Genomic DNA, 20,717 nt, shown 5'->3' on the forward strand with positions numbered 1-20,717 from the left:
CATAAAAATACATAAAACTGGATCTTAAAGATACATATATCTCTATTGATAACTATATAAAAATTTATGAATAGAGATACAGTTTTGTTAATATTTTTTTCAAGTATAATACACATTTTTAAAACAATTTATAATACCTTGATATATTATTGACGAACATTCATCCATAATATATCAAGGTGTAATGTATTTTAAAAATGTGCATTATACATAATAAAAATATTAATAAAACTGTTTATCTCTGTTTATTCATAAAGTTATTTATCATTCACACACATGACATATTATATTGATGCGTACTGCTCCAGGGTCCTAAGTGATTAGAGTGTCTGCCTTGGATGCTGGAGGTTGTGGGTTCAAACCCTAGCCAAGTCATACCAAAGACTTATAAAAATGGTAGTGGATGCTCAGCATTAAGAGGTTAGTGTTAGGACTGGTTGGCCTGGTGTCAGGATAATGTGACTGGGTTGGAGACATCATGCTACATGTCTGTGGTATCATGTTCCAGTGCTAGACAGCACTATAAACTGCCACACTGCAGACATTAAAGCTATGTTAAAAATCCAAATCACACACACACTTAATGATGTGATGATTTTGAAACTATTTTGCATTTAATTGATGGAAAATTATAATGGCATTCAGAAGCCATGGGAAAACATTCCCATACCATCCATTTCAGTTTATGTCACTCCAAAAATCCAAACCAATGAACACATTCAGCATTTCCTAAAACATTATCTTTTCAAATTGTACTAATAACCAAATTAAGGTAGACTTGCTTTTCCAACAAAGACAAACAAGTTGTCCGCTATTTTTTATAACTTTTGTTCTTCAAACATAATGGTAACTTTGTAGCTTTGGACACTGAGATAACTGACTGAATGTTTATTTTTGGTGAATCAGATTGCTTTCATTGGCAGTTTTATTTAGCTACATCATGCCAATGAAATTGGAGCCAAGTGCATTTCCAAAGAACACACGTAAGCAGTCTTCCCAGGATGACCTGTTTCAGTATCAAACCTGAGACCCTTAGATTACCAGTGCATTGCTTGATCCAATAAGCTACATAGTTTCTCTATAGTTAGTGAAACACAGTTTAGAAAAATGACCCTTGTATGAGTAAGGAAAAATAGTCAGATTGCAACATGTATAAGCTAGACCCTGAGGCTAATTATTCGCTTCATAAATGTTGCAAGTGTAAGCTGACATCAAAAAGACAGAGGGGAAGCAGTTGTATATAACATGCCATAGGAACTTGTTACTGGCCCCTTATTCTGCTGTATGTGATTCACAGGTAAGTGGCAGGAATTGCCTGCGTTGGCTCAAAGGAATATCAAGTGGGGGTTGTAAATCCACCCTTGACAGACTGCCGGAGAAGGGGCAATGTCTGCTAATTATGTAGACCATGGGTGAATTTACATCCACTCAGAATTGAGCAAGGCATAGCCACCAATGGAATCACAAGTTTAAATCTAGTGTCTTGAAACTAAATGTCAGTAGTCGCTAAACCATCTTGCGGGAATTACATAAGGATGTTAAAAGCTACTCCGACATCATTTGAAATTGGCAGGAAACATTGTTATTCTGGGAATTACAAAAGGGCTTCAGATTGTCATAATCTATTACAGCAAGATAATTGTACTTTAATTATGTGCAGTATGTATACTTCATTACTAGAATCATTAGTACGTAGAATTGCCATTTGTAGAGTTTGATTCATTTGTAGTGTTTGATCTACATGCATATTTTGAGATATGAGCGATATTTATGTAAAGAATTAATATTGTAATTCGCTATTTGGTTAATTCGTAGTAACCTCGTGTGAAATGCATCTGATTATGTGATATTGTTCTGTATAATAAGATTGAGAATCTATATATACCGATGTGATGAAATCTATTGATATATGCATGATAAGCAGTTGATACCATGTATACCATACCAGAAAGTATGGGTATTTCGATGTGCACAAATGCGTGACCAAAGAAGGTAATGGCTTATCTGATGATAGATTGTTGTTTAGTGTGAGGCTAGATAACTAAAGGAATATACTAATGTCCTTGTGTGTTCGGACAGGAAGCTTTTAGGGACCGGAGGAGCTGTAGGAGACAGAGAAGGGAAATACCCTGGTACAGTTGGTCCCAAGTCTCTGGGAGACAAGAAAAGGAGAGAACAAAAGTGGAGGAAGTTGTAGTGTGAAGGACGTGGTTGTTGGACTGAAGGGGTACTGGATACCTGTCAAGAAATACTACAGATGAGAAGAAACACAGGAGGGAGATCTATCACACTAAGTCAGATGATGAAATAGGCCATCACTTGGTCGAGTGAAAGACGAGTGATAGGGTTTTGAATATTGAATTTCATTTGAGGAAGGATTATCTGTAATTGAATGGCATTAAATTAGTTGTTTAATTGAATTTCACCTTTTGTGTATTCAGTAATTTAACTGTCGGCATCACTGACTGGGGGCTCGGAAATTTGCATCTCTATCACTACTTCATTTTCTAACAAAAATGAGCCAGGGTGGGTCTTCTGTAATAATTAAAGATAATACTGGGAGCACCCCACCCCAACCTAAGGTAGTCTACGAGACCCCTTTACAACCCTGAAAAAATGGATAATGAAATAAAATCCAGAAATAATATTCATGCCAAATTTGGGTCTTTCTTGTTCAAAAAGTAATAAAATAAAACAATATAGATATGGCAATGAAAATGAAAGAATAGAAAGGCAAAGGTTTATTAAAAGAATTAAAACCATAAAATTGTAAACATTCTAAAATATAGCATGTCCACATGTTTGCATAGACATTTCTTGTAACTAAGTTCACAAAGTGTTTGTTCTTTCAATTACTTCATAAATTATTAATATCTACATACATATTCATGAAAAGTCTCTGCATAAAACAGGCTTTTTTGGAAAAAAGAACATGGGAAATGTTAATTCATCTTGAAAAATGTACTATTTGCATAAAGAAAACAACTCCCCATGGGACCACAAAACTCCCTACTCTAGTCTGAACACCCCCAACTATCTAGAAATATAGGAGGTATACAGTCTATTTTTAGTTTTCACACTAATGCTATATACACATGAAAAGTTGTTTTGAACCTTGGAACCATATAAATGTGGATACCCCAATTTCTTGGAATCCTTGATTTTATATAAAACGTACCTCCCCCACATGGCTTGCTACATGTCCCTGGAGTTGTCTGCCAACTGTACTGAACACTAGCGGAGTTACCAACTGGAACATAATACTCATAATTTATGTCTGGGTCCACACCTACATAGCCAGCATTTGCAGGATACTGTCGGTACACCTGGAGAAAAAAGCGAAATGCTTATAGACATCCTCTGTTGATCCATCTCCTTTTATACTATAATTGTTAATCATGGCTGTAATGTGCACAAAATATCTTTAGTTAAGTTTGGTCTACATGACTTAAATCTGCTAAGAGTACAATATTGCATAGGATCTATAAATAGGTGATTATGTATGTGTTAATGTGTTAACAATTATTAATAATAATCTTAATAATAAAACTTAAATGGCACCTGTAGTATAGTTTCTCAGTGACTGATGGGATATCAGTGTTTTGAGAATATTTATGTGGCTTCCCACTGGTTGCATGAAGTCATGAAAATATGCTTAATTTGATGTAAAATCAATAGTGTATGCTGTCATGTGGGGTCTATAGTGAAGTACAGTTGCAATATACAGTGTATATAAGCAGAAAATTAAGGAGTCAGATTCTTTCCGATTTTTGGAGTCATTCACACTTATTGTGTTACTGTTGTAAGTTTGCAGATGTGTTTTAATTTGTACTTAGATATTATTCAAGAGGAAAAACATTTGTTTGAATGGTTTAGTAGATATAGAAAGTGCTCATTATTTGGAACTGTTATAGATTATTCAGGGGAGGTCTAGACAATGCTATCTTGACAATAACAATGGAGGACCTGAGAACTTTTCTGGTATTGAAATTTAGATTACTTTTCATTCATTTAGGACTTTCATAGACCTTTATAAGGATTTAGTTGGATTCACTTTATAATACTGTACATTCCCATCAAGTTTTCATTTATAAATTGATAATTAAATTGTTTATTAAGTTTTACAAAACTTGTTGGTTTATTTCTTTCCTGTTACTTAAGTTTGTGACCATATAGTTATAACATCCCAGTTACAACATTGCGAAGCAATCCCAGAACATTTGCTACTATTCCCAATGTTATACTTTTACAAATTTACCCCATATATAGAAACAAAAGTTTGCAAAAAGAAAAAAATCTAATGACAGTCACACTCATAATACCTTGTAGACAATTATCAATAATCTCTTGCAAAAATGACCAATATGTGCAGTAATGACTATTTCATCTTGTATAAATTATAATCCAACTGAAACTGACATTCATTTACAAAACCCATGTTAACTGTGCTCTCATGTTGTCAAGGTTTGTAGTTATCATTTTTAATCCTGTGAAGTATTTTCTTAGAAAACTAGAAGAGTATACCTTTAACACCATGCTGAAATGGACTATTGAAATAATTCACATGGTGTCATACTTTCTAACGAAATGATAACCTATATTTAGCACATCCAAGTACATGCATAATGTGTACCTAAAATTAATACACTCTTATTATATCCAAAACTTAGTTTATCTTTTATTTTAACTGCAGGTTTGATAATACATTTTCAAACATTCAGATATCCATTGATTCCTCTCTGTCTTCCTCCTGGAGTGTCAAGTTTGTTTATTAAAGTTAATTAGTGATTAACTAAACCAAATATTTTTCTGCTTATACAGAAAAGAGTGAAATTGACAATTAAATAAATTAACTACCAATGATTTTAGCATACTCAAATAATCATTTATAAACATTTAGTCATCATGTAAAACATAAGCTTATACAAAAGCTACACTGACAATGAAATACAGTCCACTTGACTAAGTTTTATTCATGATTTTTGTCTCTTTACATCTCACCATTTCATGTTAAAATTTAAAATATTAGCCTTTAATTTGCAGTTCTTGGAGGTGAGCTAAAAAAAAACTACAGATGTATAGAATGGGATTCATTGCAATGTACCTTAAAGAAATGGCCTGCACCAGGAATTTACATCCCCCATTGTCCAGAAAGCTTTATATATTGCCCTTACCATCTTATCGTTTTACTTTCAACTATTTGATATCGCTGGTGCATCATTAAGCCAATTTTAATGTTGTCAATAAAGTTAGAATGATCTACGTCAGCCACTGGATTGAGCACTTCAAGAATGCAAAAGGAAAGGTCAATGAGATTCCGATTGGAAACAAATATGAAAAATGTTTTTAAAAATGCAGTTGTGCAGCATCTGTGGTCACATCAACCATACATACCTTCACCTTGTGAATGCCAAAAGCCAAGTGGGATAAAGTTTTGATTCAAAAGTCAAACCTCTGAAAATGGTCATTATGATTACATGCCTACAAGGTGGTAATGTCTAACCCCATCACTTTATCAAAAACTGAGCTTTGACATCTAGCTTAACAACACTACAAAACAGAATAAACCTAGGTTATCAAAGACAAGAATAGGTTGCAGGTAAACACACGATTTATACCTCAGCCTGTATGGAGACAGGCAAGGGTCCCACTATTTCAACTTTCTCAGGGTTAGAGCTGTATTTGACCATTACACCATTCCTTGAGAATTCACCCGACTTGTGAGACCCATCATCATTGAAGAGTCGTTGACCGCCAACAGCAATGCCTGGTAAAAATTTAGAAGAAGAAAAGTCATTACCTTTTAAAACAATTGTAGATTCAGAATAATTCTGAATAAACATGAAATGTGTCCATATGTCATGGATGACTCCCACCTGTATGATGCAATTAAAATTGAAGGTCAAATTTTTTAATGAAACAGGGGCCATTACTTGCTAAAATTATTCTGGAAAATAGTAAAATATAAACCTGACCTGCTCTACAATGCTGACAGTGATATATAAATCTTCATTGAATTGTATGTCAGTCGAGCTCTTATTTGTTACCTCCCTTTAGTCAATCTGTTTGACATCATAATTCATAAAAATATGCTGGTCAGCCCATGATGTAGCATTCAGAATTATGATTTACAAAGGTGTCTTAGTACATGCATACAATTACAAAGATCTATTAGTTAGAGTAAAAAATACACAAAAATGAATGGATAACAAAGAAGAAACATAACTGTGGTCTGCGGCCAGATCAGATTTATTTTTAGACTGATTTAACCCAAGACATTACATGGTAAATTGACTACAAGCATGCATGATGGTAGGTTGTGAAAATAAGATGGATTTTAGCGGTCACTTCCCTCCAGTACGCCAAGATGGTATTGAGGCACATTCACTGACAAGCGGCTATTATCAAGAAGTTTGGACCAAAATAAAAGAAGATTGTACACTATGTTTTGGCATGTGCAAATGTTACATCAAATAAGGAAAATATTTTTGATAAATTTGTCATCATATTGTATCTCTTTATAAAATGATTACCATTTTCTTATAATTTTAATTCCAAATAAGTATTTCTTTGTTTATCTATTCTGCAGATAAATGTTTTTTACAGTATACCATCATACAGTATCAAATTATGCAAAACACAAGTTACATGGGTTCCAAATTGTTGACAACATTTCCTTGACAATAAGATCAAATATCTACAGGGAATGGGATCAAATATTTTTGAAACACTGCTAAAAAAACATAGATACACACACATTTACACACGTACAGACAAATGAACATGCAGTTTGAAACATGCTTCTATAACTTACTCAGGTAGCAGAACATATTCTTCTGTGTAATTGTTATTCCTGTACTTCCCTTTGGAATTGTTAGAAAACTTACAAACCCTGAGGAAAGCAAAACAAAACAAAAAAAAACATTAGATTACTTAATATAGAGTAATTGCTAATAAAAAGTCTCCAAACAATATATGGTCATTAGATTAAAATTATAATGAAAATGTATATTTCATAAATATTATAACTTAACTGAGAATAGAAATATTGGGCTAAATAATTTATGGATGTTGTAACATGAAAAGTTGAGAAGTAGTTTGATCTAAGTATATATATATATATATATATATATATATATATATATATATATATATATATATATATATATACCACATACATTAACAATAACATGGCCTTTGAAGTATTGATTTAAAGCAACTTGATATACCAATAGTATTGGTATGTCAAATTGTGATTTGCCCATGGCGTATGAATACGCATAATGAACATGTTTTTATAGCTATTATAATCTCTAAACATGGATATGAATTTCTTGTAATATTACATTTAAAAATAACAAGAAAACAATTTTCTTGTAAAGTATTTTTTTGATAGAAACTAACATTTTTATACAGTCTGATCTATGTGTGTGATATTTGCTTGGATTGAATAATGAGTGAGTGAAAATACTTTAGTTTTTCCTCCATGAGATGGAATATATTCATTATTCACTCAGAACATGAATTTATTTTGTTGTTTTGTGCACAGTCATATTAGCTGAAAGAGGGTGAACATATTTCTTACAATATTCTGGGAGATAATATTACAATATATTGTTTATGTTTTACTGTGTCTTGTATATTTAAGGTCGAAAATACAAAAACTAAAACAATTTTGGAAAAAACGAATGTTACAGCATTTGAACAGGTTACTCTTGTGGGACAAGTGGCCATACTTTCCAGTAGACAAATCTAATGAATAAAGATCAGATTTCTTTACCATTTTTACTAAAGATGTTCATTAAGTGCAATGTTTGTTTCTTTGCTTTTGTAATTCAAGTGAAATATCAAAACTATTTATACTGGAAAATCCATTTATTATCAGGGTACTATGAAAAAAACATTAATAAAACATTCTCTCACAAATGAAGGTTCAACAACTTGATTTTGTACCCTAATACAAGATTGTAATTGTCCTGACTTACTGGTGCCCTGCCCGCCATGATAGGTTCCAGACTCTTTCCTGCATGTGTTTCCAGCACCATTACACACCCCACACTTGTCAAACACTTGTCCTGAGTCAATCAAGCCATCACAACCAAAGTCCTGAATTGCAAGAACAACATTTGTAGAATTAAAGAATAATATAACAATATTTCAATGTTTTGAAAATGATAAACACATATGCCCTTCTTCACCAAATCTACTTAATTACCAATTTTTACACTAAAGATCTGTCAATCATCCTGCAATGATAAGGCCAATACAACCAAGGGATATCCAAAGGTACTCCATGAATGGTTTTTTTTTTATTACTACAAGTCAAAATCATAAACATAACTTGTCCAACAATTCCTGAGATTATCACACTGTGACAACTTAAGTTACGCAGTGGAGTTTACAACCCTGTTTGTAAAATTTTAGAATTTTATAGGAATATTTTATTCTGAAAAGGAAAATTGAAATTTGCTTCTATGCTAAATGTACTTAATCAGTGTTATATTCTTTGTTGTCCTCAAATACTCACCTTGAGTCAAATATTCACTCTGAGTCAAATCCTTTCCCCAAGTCAAACACTCATCCTGAGTCAATCATATCAGTTTAATCTACCATAATTATTCCTGCTAAGTTGACACACTGCTTTTTGAACTTGTAATATTTTTTTTAATATAGGCATTCCCAATTTAAAATATTGCTAGCTAAATCAAACTGCTTTTTAGACCTGATTTGTACTTTATCCTGATATTCCATTTCTTCAAATATGGTAATGTTACTTATCAAAATGTATCATCAATAGGAAAAGATGAAGTTGATACAAACTGAGTGTACCACACATTACAAGATACACTAGGTTCATTTATCAGTAATGCCAACAACAAAAACTTCTTTGAACTATTATACTTTACACCTCAGAAACAGTATGTTAGGGCTGTTCCATTTAAACATACATGGTACCCAGGGAAAGCAGTTTAAAAAAAATATATGCCAGGGTTCTTTGATTTCACAGAGTTCATATTAAAATGATAAGAAAATTCTAAATTTCATCTATGAGTCAGTACCCCACTTTAAATGTGCCTTCTTTGAGTCCCATGTATGTTATAATGGAACAGCCCTTAGCAAAAGAACATTCAGTGGGTAAACATTATATTTCAAACAAATTGAAATTCATTGTTTGACATTTTATTTGATACAACATAAGTTTAAATATGAAATTGATTGTTTGACATTTTATATGTTACAACTTAAGTTTAAATATGAAACTGATTGTTTGTTATTTTATATGATACAAGATAAGTTTAAATATGAAATGATTGTTTGATATTTAAAATATGAAATCAGCTCTTGTGACCTAATCATGCTTTAGACTGAGGGTTTCAAAGATAAGGTGCTTTGTACTCTAGAGCTTGTAGCACCTAATGGTCAACACCTATAACTCTTCAATGAAGAACAAATTGACCTTAATTTTTCTTGTGATAGAGCTGCAATAATCCTTTGCCTGAGTTATCCAACAAGTAGCAGTATTATGTGTGTGTGTGTGTGTGTGATTTAGATTTTTAATGTAGCTTTAACATTTTTTTTAGTCATATTGCTACAATGTCTGCGGCATGGCAGTTTACAGTGATGTCTAGCACTGGGGCATCATGCCTCAGACATGTAGCATGATGTCCAACCCAGTCACATTATCTTTACACCAGGCTGTCCAGTCTTAACACTAACTTCTTAATGCTGAGCACCTAGTAAGGCAGCTGTTAATACCATTTTTATAGGACTTTGGTATGATTTGGCCAGGGTTTGAACCTGTTAACTTCTGCATCTGAGGTGGATGCTCTAACCACTAGGCCACAGGAGCAGTTTAGCAGCATTATAAGTATAAGGTATTCTCATGGGAGGGGCTGGGAACTTGGTTGGCATTATTTTAATTATGAAGAATAAATTTAATGAAAACTAGAAAGAATTACTGCCAGTAACTTTTCTTCATGCAATTACGAAAGAATATGTACATGAAAGCAAGACATACTTACCATCATTTTCAGTTGCACAAAAATAGCACTCAACCTCTAAAAACTGAAACCTCTAAAGTTGGTGCCTCTAAGCTTGATATATGTTTGTAAACTGCTAAAGAAGGGGTGCCTAAATTGGAATAAATATGATAGCTTGTATATAAGAAGAACACCTGACTTGTATACATGTAATGTGGAAATACCATAGGGAACATCCAATACTCTGAACATGTTTGTGCTTCTTTGCTTATAAGGCAATTTAAGAAATATAATTTTTGAAACTTTGTTAACTACAAATTACCTCAAAGAATAAATCATATTTGTTTTACATACTCTACATTGTCCTGAAACACATCTACTAAATGGGGTGGAACTGTCAGAGATACATGTTGTACCATCAGCATAAACTGGTCTTCGTAGATAGAACACATTGGTTCCTTCCTGGAAGCAGTTCATTTTACATGCATCATGTCCTGAAAAATATATAGGTGTTTGTATAAAAAATGCCATTTGTAAAAAGTCAAGAACAAAGGAGTTGCTGTTGGTTGTTAACAGCATTGTCCATGTCATGTCAATGAAATGGGAGATAAGTAATTGTCCCAAGGACACATTAAGGCAGCCAATCCAATCTGACCCAAGAAGGGCATTGAACCCTTGACCCTTGGATTGCAAGTCTGATGTTTTCTACGGATTTAAGACTTCCAGGGTCTGCATGTAAAATCCTTAATAAAATCACTGCAAAAATACTTTGCTGTCTTACTTAGCAAACAGTTGACAGTGATGTTGCTACCACTATTGGCACTACAAACATGACTGCTACATCCTGCTTCCAGCTAACATGGTCTCTATAAAAAATAAATGAAAGACATCAGATATATATGGTAAAAATTAGTGATCTGTATCACTTAGTATATCATTCAGTACATATTAACATATCATTCAAATGTGAATGGCTTTGTATCACTTAGTGTATCATTTGTAATACTACATTACATTATAGAGCATTATTTGTATCACATATCGCTTGTATCGCTTGGTGTATCACTTGTATAATTTAGTGTATCACTTGTATCATGTAGTGTATTAATTGTATTGTGTAGTGTATCACTTGTATCAATTAGTGTATCATTTGTATCTCTTGTGTATCGCTTGTATTGTGTAGTTATCACTTGTATCACTTACTGTATCACTTTTATCATGTAGTGCATCACTTGTATCAACTAGTGTAATACCTGAATCTCTTGTGTATCAGTTATATCACTTAATGTATCACTTAGTGTATCACATGTATCATATGCTCTATCACTTGTATCACATAATGCATATGAACATATCATTCACATTTGAAAGAACTTTGTTCATCTCTATGACTTTGACAGAAATATCGCATGGCAATTGATAGTAACTGCATGTGTGAGATATGGAATTAACACACATTTAGCTCTATTATAGTTTGTGACATGTCTACATATTTATGTTTAAACAATACTTAATTATATTAATAGTTATATTAGTCAATCCATAGCATCTCTTTCAAAACTGAATAAACTTAATGCACTAATTGAATCATATAACTAACTAACTAGCACTGAGTCATATATATATATATATATATATATATATATATATATATATATATATATATATATATATATATATATATATATATATCACTGACTAACACTAATTGAGCCATATAACTGTCTAACACTATCAGAGCCATATAACTGGCTAGCACTAATTGAGCAGAGGCCCTGAGTGGCCGAGTGGTCTAAAGCGCTCTCCATTACGGATCACTGCCATCTCACCTCTGTCTGCATGGGTTTGAGTCTCAGATTCAGCCAATGTAGCTGTGTGAGAAAGCTTGCCAGTAACTTCTCATGGGTCGGTGATTCTTTCCAGGGTTTTCCCAGGTTCTTCCTCCACCATTAACACTGGCTGCCATGTATAGCCTATCGTGAGCTGAAAAATGGCATTAAACCCTACAACAACAACAACTAATTGATCCATATAATTATCTAAGACTTATTGAGCCATATAAATAATTAACACAAATTGAGACACACACACACACACACACACACACATATATATATATATATATATATATATATATATATATATATATATATATATATATATATATATATATATATATATATAATATAACTGCCTAACACTAACTGAGCCATATGACCATATGGCTAACTTTTATAACAAAGTCATATAAATAAATGCTTAAGTAACACTAAATGAGCCATATAACTAACTAACAGATCCCGTATGACTTTGATATAGCTAGGTTTCATAGCTGACTGACTGAATATGACTTCTGGCCAGAATGAACATTTCCTATTGGTCTACATGATATGTAAAATTAGGGAATTCCATTGCTCTGTAACTAAAAGTTCCATATTTACCCCCTGCCATCTGTACACACTACAGGTGGCCTGACCCTACAAGCAGCGTGATCAAATTGGACCTGAATTCCCAGTCTGTAACAGGAGTTATGTATTACATGTATTACATATATAATGAAATATTAACCCAAGAAAAATATTAAGGGTATAAGGTCGAAATAAAAGTAATTTATTTTTTTCTCTTTCCAATTGTACATTTTCAGCCATTAATTTCCTTTATGCTTCCTAAGAAACCTTTACACAAGATACAATGATGGTGATTTTCTTGTGGTTGAATTTAGTTTTGAAATTTACATCACATCAAGTTTATGTTTATGTTTACATGCTGACTATGGAATAATGACAAATAATCAATCATTTAACTAAGGGAGATAACTCTGTATTTGAACCTGTGGTGCTATGTAGAGGAACCCAGTGGTAGGTCTTCCCATTAAGTGGCTCCAAATCAGTAGCTGCACATTGCTCTGCCATGTAATCCAGCTGTGATGTGGGACAGTCCTGGTTTTAAAAGAGATGAAATGTCACCAAAAAAAACAGAACAACACTTGATGTATTTATTCAATGATTAACCCATGTGTCAATGTAAGCCCATGTGTGTGAATGTAACCCCATGTGTGTGAATGTAACCCCATGTGTGTGCAAGTAAGCCCAAGTATGCATATACATCTGCATGCCAATGCAAGCCAGTGTATGTGAATGATAGCTCATGTATGTGTGAGAACATTATAGCCCATGTACCAATGTAAACCCATGTGTTGGTAGGTTATCTTATGTGTGTGCATGTATGTCCATATGTCTATGTAAGCTCATGTATGTGAATTTTATTTAAGTCCATGTGTGCATTTAAGCCCATGTGTGTGAATGTAAGCCCATGTGTGTGAATGTAAGCCCATGTGTCAGTTTAAGTCATAATATATGATGTGTGTGCATGTAATCCCATGTGTGCATTTAAGCCCATGTGTGTGAATGTAAGCCCATGTCTGTGAATATAAGCCCATGCGTCAATTTAAGTCATAATATATGATGTGTGTGCATGTAAGCCCATGTGTGTGAATAAGTCTTAGATAATTATATGGATCAATTAGTTGATCAGTCACTGTAAGCACATTTATGTGAATTTTATCTAAGCCCATATATCTATGTGTAAGCTCCTGTATGTGAATTTTATCTAAGCCCATATGTCTATCTAGCCCATGTTACGGATTTTATCTAAGCACATGTTTGCATGTAACCTCATGTGCGTGAATGTAAGCCCATATGTTAGTGTAAGCCCATGTGTCAATGTAAGTCATAATATGTCATGTGTGTGCATGTAACCCCATGTGACAATGTAAGCCCATTATCTCAATTTAAGCTCATGTGTGTGTATGTATTCAGGACAACAATCACATTATAAGAGGAACTGGGTTATAATGAAGGTCCTTATAGTGAGAATATGAAATATAAATTATCAGGGGGAAATAACTCTCTAGGAGCTATTTAAGATATGAATGTGGCAGTTATCTTGCAAAATATATTTATTAAATCTTAATGTAAGTAGTATCAGTTTTCTGAAATATTGAAAATAGCAACATGAAAGTTAAAAAGTTATGCTTTGAAAAATATTAAATAATTTTAATGAGCAGGCCATACCTGAATATTGCATATTTCTGCCATTACATCTGACCCTTCACACAGTCTTCCACCATAACGTGGCCTGGAAATACAACATAAGTAGTTCTCAGAGCTTTTGTATCATGACTACAAGGTGACAATTGTTCTGACCTTATGGTTTAAAAAGCTAGACTGGGGTCTCCAAACATGACAATTTTAAATAAGAGATATAACAGTGCAGTGCTTTTTAAAAAATAATCACTTGCTTCATCCTGGTATGGTGAGATTTGGTAAAGACTGTGTTAAGATTTAATAAGCAATGATCAGAACCAATCACCCATTGATCTGACTCGGCTGAAGATAATTTCTATATTCTACATGGCATATATCATTTTTGCATACTTGAAAATATTTCTCTGCATCAAAGAATTCATGGAATTACTTCTTGGGTATTTGAGCACATGTCTGAAATGGTTTAAGATTGATCCAGTAAACATGTGCAAAAGGTGTAAAAACCAAAATATTCTGAAACAAAAAATTTCCTTCAATTATGATTAAATACTGATTAATGGTTATTTTTTTATGTCTAATCTTTCATTATTTTAGTTACCACATATACTCTCTTGTAATTTGAGTTCAACTGCAAACTGTAATGCACTGGCAGGCCTGGGTGTCTGCAGTTTGTTAAGAGTACAACATGGAACTTGATTTCCTGATGCATTTTATGATTGGAAAATCATGATCCATGCTTTTTTAAGCTAGATTCAACATATAAGCATATATATATATGGTAATGATCACACGACTGTAAAAACAAGCACCTTTCTTCCCAATTCATTTCTGGTTGACATTGTATGAGTTGGTTGCCATGGCATGACCTTTTGGTCTCATTTATTGGATTTTCTCAGAACTAGATCAGTCCTCTTTTAACTACTATAATTCTTTAGCAACAAAGCACACATGCCAAAACATATCCATTTTAAATGATTCTGTTTAGCAAATATAAAAAATTACATGAGCTAGATAGGGCACTGGAATACATCAGGGCCATGAAGCCAAGGTATATTCATATGACCTGTCAGTGAGTTAGGTAGGGCACTGGAATACATCAGAACCATCAAGCCAAGATACATTCATATGCCCTATCAATAAGTTAGGTAGGGCACTGGAATACACCAGGGCCATGAAGCCAAGATATATTCATATGACCTATCAATGAGTTAGGTAGGGCACTGGAATACACCAGGGCCATGAAGCCAAGATACATTCATATGACCTATCAATGAGTTAGGTAGGGCACTGGAATACATCAGGGCCATGAAGCCAAGATATATTCATATGACCTATCAATGAGTTAGGTAGGGCACTGGACTACATCAGGATCATCAAGCCATTCATATGGCCTATCAATGAGTTATATGTAGGGCACTGGAATACATCAAGGCCATCAAACCAAGGTATATTCATATGCCCTATCAGCTGAGTTCTTTCTTTTGATTTAAAATAAAATGCAACTCTTGTTTATATTTATCATCCACATGGTCATTAATACTTTTGCAATGATTTTTGTTTCATTAAAATTCAAAACAATTTAGGATTTATAAAAGTTTGATTTGATGCATCTAATGTATCAACATGTATATGTCAACCAGAACAACTAAAGATGGAGGAAAATTTTCATTCCAAAATTAAAAGCTATATTTCTTTTTTGCTTTGTCCTCTTAACTTACTCTGGATTATCACATCTCCGTTTCCGTGTTCTGACACCACCACCACATGTTCGTGTACATGCAGATGTTGTATGATCCCATTCTGACCATCCGCCATTCACAGGAGCTGGGTCACTGCCTCCCATTGGTACACAGTGACCCTCAATACACCACTGAAATGTCAATTAGATGACTTGGTCTGAGGGTTGTTAATAAGTATTTGTCCCCAGCTCCAGAAAAATATACACCTCTCACTTGATAGTTAGGAGTCAGTTAATAACTACTACACAAAGAAGTGGTATAATTACTTCTGTTATTTTCTGTAAATTTATTTTACATTTTTTTCCAATGATTGTTGGCTGTAAGTAAAGTTACACATACAAATATATACAAATAAACATCAGCACATTCTTAAACCAAGAAATTTAGAAATTTGTAAAGAAAAAAGAATTATTTATTAAAAAATAAAAATACCCAATATAATTATGATCTGTATATACCAGGCATACTTGTTTATACTGTATGTACTCAATATACAGGGCACCTGTTCATATCATATACATATTTCCAGATAAGTCAGAGCCAACTATAAACTGTACAAATCCAGATCTGTCCTTACATCATATGCTGGCAAATTTGAGTCTCTGCAGTTTGTTAGGCCTAATCAGTAAAAAAATAACATAGACACTGATCAGTCAGCCCATTATGGGAATGCTGATCAGGGTCTTTATTGCTAGCAATTGGACATGTCCAGTAAAGTGATAGACTATCGCATTGTGTTCCTGGATTGCATTTCATGAACAGGTTTCAGAGAAGTGAGTTTACATGGTTTGAATTCTTCTTCTGATGGATATTTTGCAGTTACCTTTCTGTGCCCACATTCAGTACCATCCAATGCAGGAAAAGAAAAGGACAAGCATTTGGGGTTGTTTGGATCTGTTCTTCTGTCATTACAGTCAATAGTCCTACATACAACCTGGTGAATAAAAAAGGCTTTACAAATTATGTCATACTGGGTATATTTTATGTGGTGATATAATTCTTCCATGATAAGCCCATGCTCTATGATTGATATCACACTGGGTATATTTAATGTAGGATATAATTCTTCCATGATATATCCATGATCTATGATTGATATCACACTGGGTATATTTAATGTAGGATATAATTTTTTCATGATAAGTCCCTGCTCTATGATTGATATCACACTGGGTATATTTAATGTGCCACATAATTATCCTATAATAGAACCATGCTCCTTAATAAGACCACATTTCATGCCATATTATTTGTAATGTAGATAATAAAATTCATCGCATGTGTTTGTTTGGTATAGAGAAATTCCACTACAGGATAAGAATTTATGGGCAAGACTGAGGCATTCCTTCACACAAGTTCTGTTCCTGAGGATAGGGTTTTCCCATCCTGTACCACCATAAATGATAGATTGCTTTTTCATAATTCTCACAAGCAAAAAGTGCTGAAGAAAGAAAAAGGATAGCATATCATTGTTATGGATATAGTGTTAAAATAGAAAGTATATTCTAAAATAGAAATGTACAGCATAAGAAAAAGAATAAAAGGTTTAACTTACAACCTTACAAATTTCTTGTAAATAAGGATTATTGTTTTCAGTCTGCCAACATACATCCTTCAGTCCTAAACATGCAAGAATAATTTGCAGACATTCATGACATCATAAGTATAATGTCATCATGCAGTTTCAATGGGTGCAAACATTTTCCTACTGAATTATAATAAAGGCCTTATAGAGTGGGAGTGATGTACTACTGTGTTAAAATAAAGGGCCTTATAGTGTGGGAATGATGTACTATTGTGTTAAAGGGCTGAATAATGTGTGAATGGTGTACTACTGTGTTAACATAATGGGCCTTACAGCACGAGAGTGATGTACTTTGTAACTGTTATAATAAGGGGCAGTATAGTGTGGTAGAGATGTGCTACTGTGTTATAATAAAGGGACTTACAGCATGGGAGTGATGTATAATAAGGGGTCTTACAGCATGGAGTGATGTATAATAAGGGGTCTTACAGCATGGGAGTGATGTACTTGCAGCATGGGAGTGATGTATAATAATGGGTCTTACAGCATGGAGTGATGTACTATTGTGTTATAATAAGGGACATTATAGTGTGGTAGAGATGAACTACTGTGTTATAATAAAGGGACTTACAGCATGGGAGTGATGTACTATTGTTATAATAAAGGGCCTTAAGCACGGGAGTGATGTACTTCTGTGTTATAATAAGGGGTTTTATAGTGTGGGAGTGATGCATTACTGTGTTATGATAAAGGGTCTTACAGCATGGGAGTGATGCACTACTGTGTATTAATTATGGGCCCTACAGCATGGGAATGATTTACTAGTGTGTTATGATAAAGGGCCTTATAGTGTGGGAGTGATGTACTACTGTGTATTAATTATGGGCCCTCCAGCATGGGAATGATTTACTAGTGTGTTATGATAAAGGGCCTTATAGTGTGGGAGTGATGTACTACTGTGCTATGATAAAGGACCTTATAGTGTGGGAGTGATGTACAACTGTGTATTAATTATGGGCCCTACAGCATGGGAATGATTTACTAGTGTGTTATGATAAAGGGTCTTACAGCATGGGAATGATTTACTAGTGTGTTATGATAAAGGGTCTTACAGCATGGGAATGATTTATTAGTGTGTTATGATAAAGGGTCTTACAGCATGGAAATGATGTACTACTGTGCTATAATAAGGGAATTATGGTGTTGATCTTTATCCTAGAACAATATATTTTGTTTGGCATTTGATAAAAACTGTCATATTGGTGAATTATAACACAGTACTTTAGATATGCAAACTAAATTAGATATAAAAAAAAAATTCCAAGATACCATCTGCACACAAAGTATTGTGAAATTTTTGCTTTATAGTAAGTTCAGTTTAAATAGTTGATATCAGAAATGGACATGGCAATATTCTGGAAATATAGATAACTGATGATCGCACTAAGATTTTTAACCTCTGTTATTTTTGGTACACCATTAATTCTTTAAAATCATAATTATTTTCTGTACTTTACATTTTTCTACAATGAACTGTTTTACTAAATAATTGCACATTTTCATATTTAGGAATAAGTGACAAATTATACAGAATCCCATGCCTCTGTGGACACCTCCTTTTAGCAAACATCAATTGATAATGGACACCATTTGGATTCCCAACCACAGGTGGGATTTCCCTATCACATATCAGTACATGTAACCTCAGGAGGGATTTCCCTATCACACATCAGTACATATAATCTCAGGTGGGATTTCCCTCAGTACATATAACCTCAGGTGGGATTTCCCTATCACACATCAGTGCATATAACCTCATGTGGGATCTCCCTATCACACGTCAGTGCATATAACCTCAGGTGGGATCTCCCTATCCTATATTAATGCATATTGTAGGTTCTACTAACCCTGCCTGTAAACAGTGCAACATCACATGTTTAACTTTAGAATCCTACATAAAAATATGTCACCAGATGAGGTATAGCTATGTCTTACTATCTTCTGACACGTGAAACACAGATGGATATATATATATATATATATATATATATATATATATATATATATATATATATATATATATATCTCACATCTCCCTCCAGATTGGTTCCCTTGCAGGAGTCACTAGTTGGTCCATATATGAGCTTGCACTGCCCATTCATTGAGTATGCAGTCCCTGGCTTAGTGGGGTTGTTGTACAGGTGTTCCAGTGAGGATGATGGCTGGTCATTCAGACATGATGAATCTGATGATCTGAAATAATAATAATAATAATAATAATAATAATAAAATGTATGATGATGATGATGATGATAATGATAATGATACAGTTATCTATATTGCCATTGAAATTATTATAAGGAAGATAACCCCCTCCAAAAACATCATGACACAGACTGGTACATTGATTGTTCTATATTATCAAATTATTTTAATTTTATTTGTTAATGAATATGTACTGCCTCTGACTGTTGTCAGAGTAAAAAATCACGAAATCCAGGTCATATAACTACAACTAAATAATTCATCACATTTCTCTCTCTCTCTTTCTTTCTCTCTCTCTGATCAAACTCTTTACTTGAGAAAATATTTGCATGTTTTAACTTTTTCTTTTATCTCTTTTCCATTATTTTAATGCTGTAGAATGTAAATTGAGCAGCCAGTGTTTTTCAACAAGTCTTTGATTAAACATCTACATTATAATATAATAAATGTAAGGTAAATTAGTATTGAAGTAAATTTTTAAAATGAACTAACACTAATGAGTTACCTTGTCTCAGATTATTTATTACTACAACACAAAATTAAGAATTTTTTCAATTAAAACTATCCAAGGAGAAAAATTTAAATGACCAAGTTCATAACAAATTTCAAGTTTAAAAGTAAAATAATTTTCTTTTTTATTTATAATGAAATTTTCCATTTTCAGTTTAAATTTCATTCTCAGAGACCAAGAGAGAGAGAGAGAGAGAGAGAGAGAGAGAGAGAGAGATTAGAGGAAACTAAAAGTCAGTGGAGTTTAATATATTAGAACTTGATTTTAATTCTTCAATGCTCTTCCATTTTTAAGTTTGAATATTACCACATAACAAGAAATAAGTGAAATGCAAAAGGTTCTCAAGTTTGGAATGTCTGAATAAACGTTGAGATAAGCAGTGCAACAAGAGTTTGGTGTCTTATGTACATGAGAAGTTCCTGAAAGAGTGAACTGACACTGCTGAATTATCATTTTAATAGTTTTTGTCTTAAACTTCCCATTTCTGTCATCACTGTTGTATGATTATTACATAGTTTCTGTCATAATTGTCCCATTCTGTCATCACTGCTGTATGATCATTAAATAGTTTTGTCATAATTGTCCCATTCTGTCATCACTGCTGTATGATCATTAAATAGCTTCTGTCATAATTGTCCCATGCTGTTGTCA

At 33.3% G+C, this 20,717-nt stretch overlaps 1 protein-coding gene across 1 annotated transcript in view; it reads right to left on the minus strand.

Annotated features, from left to right (window-relative positions):
• The window catches only part of LOC149770817 (A disintegrin and metalloproteinase with thrombospondin motifs 1-like), a 67,790-nt gene that overhangs the window by 36,760 nt on the left and 10,313 nt on the right, over positions 1 to 20,717 (minus strand). Inside the window, exons 9-18 of the mRNA XM_089949081.1 lie at positions 19,381 to 19,543; positions 16,589 to 16,699; positions 15,745 to 15,896; positions 14,054 to 14,117; positions 12,811 to 12,919; positions 10,335 to 10,474; positions 7,986 to 8,106; positions 6,815 to 6,892; positions 5,619 to 5,767; positions 3,077 to 3,326 (exon numbers count right to left, since the gene is read on the minus strand). Coding sequence (XP_089805207.1) covers positions 3,077 to 3,326; positions 5,619 to 5,767; positions 6,815 to 6,892; positions 7,986 to 8,106; positions 10,335 to 10,474; positions 12,811 to 12,919; positions 14,054 to 14,117; positions 15,745 to 15,896; positions 16,589 to 16,699; positions 19,381 to 19,543 — 1,337 coding nt within the window. The remainder of the gene's footprint in view (positions 1 to 3,076; positions 3,327 to 5,618; positions 5,768 to 6,814; positions 6,893 to 7,985; positions 8,107 to 10,334; positions 10,475 to 12,810; positions 12,920 to 14,053; positions 14,118 to 15,744; positions 15,897 to 16,588; positions 16,700 to 19,380; positions 19,544 to 20,717) is intronic.

Source organism: Sinohyriopsis cumingii, unplaced genomic scaffold, assembly GCF_028554795.1.
Source record: "Sinohyriopsis cumingii isolate HCF-2022 unplaced genomic scaffold, ASM2855479v2 utg002277l, whole genome shotgun sequence".
NCBI classification, from domain to species: domain Eukaryota; kingdom Metazoa; phylum Mollusca; class Bivalvia; order Unionida; family Unionidae; genus Sinohyriopsis; species Sinohyriopsis cumingii.